This window comes from Salmo salar, chromosome 14, assembly GCF_965601325.2.
Source record: "Salmo salar chromosome 14, fSalSal1, whole genome shotgun sequence".
Taxonomy (NCBI): domain Eukaryota; kingdom Metazoa; phylum Chordata; class Actinopteri; order Salmoniformes; family Salmonidae; genus Salmo; species Salmo salar.
Genome location: NC_138304.1, coordinates 40007405 through 40013042, shown reverse-complemented (window position 1 = coordinate 40013042; position 5638 = coordinate 40007405). Strand labels below are relative to the sequence as shown.

General features: G+C 43.0%; 1 protein-coding gene across 1 annotated transcript; it reads left to right on the top strand.

The window, feature by feature from the left end:
- Nucleotides 1-2638: 2638 nt before the first annotated feature.
- Nucleotides 2639-5020, top strand: LOC145860347 (uncharacterized). The gene is made up of 2 exons (XM_082960968.1): nt 2639-2858; nt 3394-5020. The coding sequence occupies exon 2, from the start codon at nt 3401-3403 to the stop codon at nt 4856-4858; it is 1458 nt and encodes a 485-aa protein (XP_082817094.1). The 5' UTR covers nt 2639-2858; nt 3394-3400; the 3' UTR covers nt 4859-5020.
- Nucleotides 5021-5638: the final 618 nt, after the last annotated feature.

The following is a 5638-nucleotide window of genomic DNA, read 5'->3' as shown; positions in this document are numbered from 1 at the left end:
TTCCGCTCGTCTGCCCGGAGCCCTGCTCTGTGAGTTCGCAATGAGTCGTCAAGCCACGGAGCAGGAGGGGAGGTCCGAGCCGGCCGGGAGGATAGGGGACATAGAGAGTCAAAGGATGCAGAAAGGGAGGAGAGGAGGGTTGAGGAGGCAGAATCAGGAGATTGGTTGGGGAAGGATTGAGCAGAGGGAAGAGATGATAGGATGGAAGAGGAGAGAGTAGCAGGAGAGAGAGAGTGAAGGTTGCGACGGCGCAATACCATCTGACTAGGGGCAGAGTGAGTAGTGTTGGAGGAGAGCGAGAGGGAAAAGGATACAAGGTAGTGATCGGAGACTTGGAGGGGAGTTGCAGTGAGATTAGTAGAAGAACAGCATCTAGTAAAGATGAGGTCAAGCGTATTGCCTGCCTTGTGAGTAGGGGGGACGGTGAGAGGGTGAGGTCAAAAGAGGAGAGGAGTGGAAAGAAGGAGGCAGAGAGAAATGAGTCAAAGGTAGATGTAGGGAGGTTAAAGTCACCCAGAACTGTGAGGGGTGAGCCATCCTCAGGAAAGGAACTTATCAAGGCGTCAAGCTCATTGATGAACTCTCCAAGGGAACCTGGAGGGCGATAAATGGTAAGGATGTTAAGCTTGAATGGGCTAGTGACTGTGACAGCATGGAATTCAAAGGAGGAGATAGACAGATGGGTCAGGGGAGAAAGGGAGAATGTCCAATTGGGAGAGATGAGGATTCCAGTGCCACCACCCCGCTGACCAGATGCTCTCGGGGTATGCGAGAACACGTGGGCAGACGAGGAGAGAGCAGTAGGGGTAGCAGTGTTTTCTGTGGTAATCCATGTTTCCGTCAGCGCCAAGAAGTCGAGGGACTGGAGGGTAGCATAGGCTGAGATGAACTCTGCCTTGTTGGCCGCAGACCGGCAGTTCCAGAGGCTGCCGGAGACCTGGAACTCCATGTGGGTCATGCGCGCTGGGACCACCAGGTTAGAGTGGCAGCGGCCACGCGATGTGAAGCGTTTGTATGGCCTGTGCAGAGAGGAGAGAACAGGGATAGACCGACACATAGTTGATAGGCTACAGGAAAGGCTACGCTAATGCAAAGAAGATTGGCATGAAAATTAACTAAACAACTGAGGAAGCGAGAGAGCAGTGCCTCTCTCACTAACAATTCACTGAAACACTAAAACACTAAAATATAACTTTTCTAGCTTCCACTTAGAAATTATTTCTATGTTTAAGTTCTAGTTTTTCTATTTCTATGTTGGGATTGTTTGGGTTGATCTCTGATCCTCGTTGCCTCTGATTAGAGTTCATATATAAGTAGGGGTTTTTCTCTTCCTGTTTTGTGGGTTATTATCTTTTGAGTAGGGTGTTTCCTCTCTGCGTCACGGTTTGTTGTTTTTGTGTTTTCAAGTATTTAAGTGTATTGCATTTAGTTTCACGTTTAATAAATATGTGGAACCACAAACACACTGCATTTTGGTCCGATCCTTCAAACAGCCGTGACACCTGTGAAGTTGTGACGTGCGACATATGCTTAGCTTCTTGAAACGGGTCATAAATGTCCCCCCCCTCATCAATACCCTCCTTTCCTTGAGGATGGTCATGTGTATCCTACCTGAGTCCTTGAAATCTGCCACACCCACTTTGAATCAGCTTTTGTTTTGTAGGACGAGAAAAGCATGCACACATTTAAAAACAATATGTGACTTATCGTATTATCTATACAATGTCTTGCACATCAAACTTAATTTGTTTTGCTGACTTGTGAGTGGAGAAGTAGAACCTCTCCTCATTTACCTTTGACCTTTTTCAAAAGGAGGCGAGAGAGGACGGAAGAGAGATGACGCAAGAGTTGTGTAAATGCCATTGTACTGGTTATGTGTCTGTAGGCTACAAGAATCTTCCCTGTGGCTCAGTTGGTAGAGCATGGTGTTTGTGATGCCAGTATGGTGTTTGCAACGCCAGGGTTGTGGGTTTGATTCCCACAGGGGGCCAGTACAAAAAAATGTATGAAATGTATGCATTCACTACTGTAAGTTGCTCTGGATAAGAGTGTCTGCTAAATGACTAAAATGTTTAAAAAAATTGAATGTGATGAGTCATTTCGCAAACAAAGGACTCTTTTTGAACAGATCTTTTTGGGGAAGGTTGAAACCGAATCACCTGTGTAAAAGAAGTAATTTGGATTCCTGGTTTGCGTATTGCTACTACTGCTTCTTGATCATCTGCAGATAAAAGCATTAGTTGAAGATGGTTATTCCTCACTGCAGGAACAATGGAAAGTAAGGAGAGAGCCTCATTCTGGTCCACGCATTTTTTCAGCAAATTGTTTTTTGCAGGTCACCTAATAATTTCATCAGTTAAACTGTATTTGAACTCACATGTCATGGTCTCATGTCATGGCAGGCAGCTTTTTAGGGTTTACATGAAATGTCGCAATTTTTTTGCTGAACTAAGTGCTGTTTGGAGCTAAATTAATTGTTCTTCAAGCTGAGTGGAGCCAAATAATCCGGCTCACCGAAAAGACTCGGAATGCCCATCCCTACCACTAGAAGCATGGCTTTCATTTCTATAGAAACTCTGACAGACCCAGCGCATTACATTCTCTGCATTCTGAAAGTGAAAGGCACTCTAGCGATAAGTTTCATTTCTGATGAAACATGAGTGACGCAGTGATGTTGTAGATCAGCCTTGGTAAAACTCTGTTTTTCTGACCCTTGTCTTGTATCTGCCCTGTGTACTGGTTATGTGTATGTAGGCTACAAGAAGCACCTTTTAGTTCATTTCAATCTTGGGTTCTGTTGACAAAGAAGAGAAACAAACACAGTAAAACTAGATTTTGGTGGTAGGCTGCACAAGAAGGTGAGTGACATTTTTTATTGGGACTCATTTGTTTTGTTTTGATGTGAGGACTTATTACATCATATTACAGTATTGATCATGTTTACAAGTTTCCAAATGTTATTTTGGAAAACCTCATCGTACATATTGGGACATATTGGTCTGATATAGTTACAGTTCACTCCAAAATAAAAGTTTGTCAGATATCTTTTGACATTTTTAGTGCTAACAATTTCAGACCTAGCATTTTTTGGGAGTCCTAAAACGTTAAACCTATTGCCAACCACAAGAAATAAGCTACTGATACAGACTATACATACCGTGTAATGTGAGGACTTATTACATCGTATTACATTATTGGGACATAGGTCCGATATAGTGACAGTTAACTTCAAAATGAAAGTTAGTCAGATATTTTCTGATGTTTTGTGGAGAGTCCTAAAACTTTTAACGTATTGCCGAGCACTAGAAATAAGTTACAGATGTATTTATTTATTTGTTTATTAATTTATTTAATAAATGTGCAAATGTTTACACAATATTTATTTTGTCACAGGCTGGCCATGGTTGGAAGGGGATTCCTGGGTTGTTTCATCTTGTGTCTGTCTCTGGCCTCAGTATGCGCTGTCAAAGGAACCCTTAAATCAATAGATGATCTCAAGGGAATAGAGTTTGGTCACACCTCTCCTCGGCACGGCCTCATGCTACTCCACTGGCTAGCCAACAACATTTACAATGACAACAAAGGCAACATGAGACTCAATTTCAACCCAGCCAGGAGAGACTATGGCTTTCATTTCTATGGAAACGCTGATAATCCCCATCTATTACCTATTCTGCCCTATCAACGTGGAAATTACTACTCACTAGGGAATCTTGCTGACAATAACAACAACAATGATGCTTTGGCACTTCCTGATTATGTAACTCAAAGATTCTACAACTCAAGGGGACCTGAGAACAACAGGGACAGGGTCATACTCAGAGTTAGGGATGAAGGGTCCAATCAGTTCATAGTAGACGAGGTCTATGTCACACAGCACTATCCACGAAATGAAAACAGAGGAAGTGCCTATGATCCAGACAATACATACCGTGTCAATGTCAGCCTCCTTAGACAAATCCAAAGTCTACCAACCATTAACCTAAATTATATTCTACAAACATATAATGTAGAGATCAACGACAATATTCTGGAGCATCTGGAAAACACCGGGAGAGACACACCTGGTCTGGCACTTCTTCTGGCTATTGTATTGTACTTTACACGTCCCAAAACCTTAATTAAGGACCAAGCGTTTGGTTTAATATTACAATCCAAGAGGGTCATGGAGGATAAGGATAATACATTGATTAAGCTTGAGGTGAAAACCACAAATAGAGGAAAAGCCAGGATCATCTGGAGTGGTATCCCCAAGAGGCTATTGGACCAGGGCGTAATGGTGGTTCTTTATAAGAGCAATAACCCTGACAGTAAGAGCGAGCTAGACAGATCATCAGTTGGGGGCAAAGCCTCTGGAAGCTATAACACCTCAGTACCCCTTAACCCTGGTCTCCAGGTCAGGCTCCATAAGGAGGTAAAAACATGGTGGAATTACTTGGGATTTGGGTCTCCAACTGGAGAGGAGATCTGGAGAGGTTCTGAGTTTCACGATGCCAACAGAGAGATTCCTGTTGATATTAACGGACATGACGCCAGTCTGCAGCTCTTTGTGAAGGATGGAAAGGCCTGCGCTCGTCTGTACGTAAAGAGGTCCTTCACTGACTGGAAGAAAACGTTTAATAACTCCTGGGTTGGGTTCTACTCTTCTGAAGGCACCCTGGATCATAACACCTGGCAGTGGGCTGTAAAGTTCTCTGAGGAAAGCCGCTCTGATTGGGCAGGTATACGTGGGTGTAATGTCTATGTGTATGAGTCTAGTATGACCATGTCTCCTGGGGTCCAGGCCAGATTCATACTGGAGAAATCTGGGGGTGAAAAGGCACGCACTCCACCCTGGGAGAGATTTGTCCAGGGGTGAGCTCACCTGATAACATGATCTATGATGTTGATATTCTCATTTTTAACTGCTTTTGTAATTGCTTTTGTTAATGTTTAACATTTATGTACCCTGCTTTTCATTTGGTTTATTTTAATTGCTAATCTGTGTGAAGTGTAAAAGAGAATCTGTTCCCAAAAATCCCTTCTGTTCCTCTTTCTTTGCTATTTTGAGGGGATGACTACGAGCTGTTGGTGTGGGTAGGTGGCTTGACCTGTCCTCATGACAAATCATTCAGTACATTACTTTTTTTTCCTCTTTATGATTCATCATGGGCTGGAGATCTTTGTAGGGAAAGTTTGGATACCTAGCCAGTTGCACAACTGAATGCATTCAACTAAATGTATATTCTGCATTTTATCCAAACCCTCTGAATCCACGTCGTCGGTGTCTGGGGAGCAGTTGTTGGGGGTTAATTGCCTTGCTCAAGTGCAGAACAAAAATGTTTTCCACATTTGCGGCCTGGGGATTCAAACAAGTAACCTTACTGGGTTGCTGGCCCAATGCTCCTATCCGCCATGCTACCTGCTGCATTGTTGTTGTTGTTTCTGTTTGTGTTTTGTGAAAATTCAATGAAAATATAATCACAAAAAAAGCTACATGATAAATTCAAGATAAAATATAAAAAACTAACAAAATGGTGGAGTTTTTCTTATCCCAGGATCCACTCTTGAGCCCTTCAATGATATGCTCGTGGAAGATGAGTGTGAACATCTGACTGGAATTATGCAGGAGCTGGACAGTGGTGATTTTGGACAAATC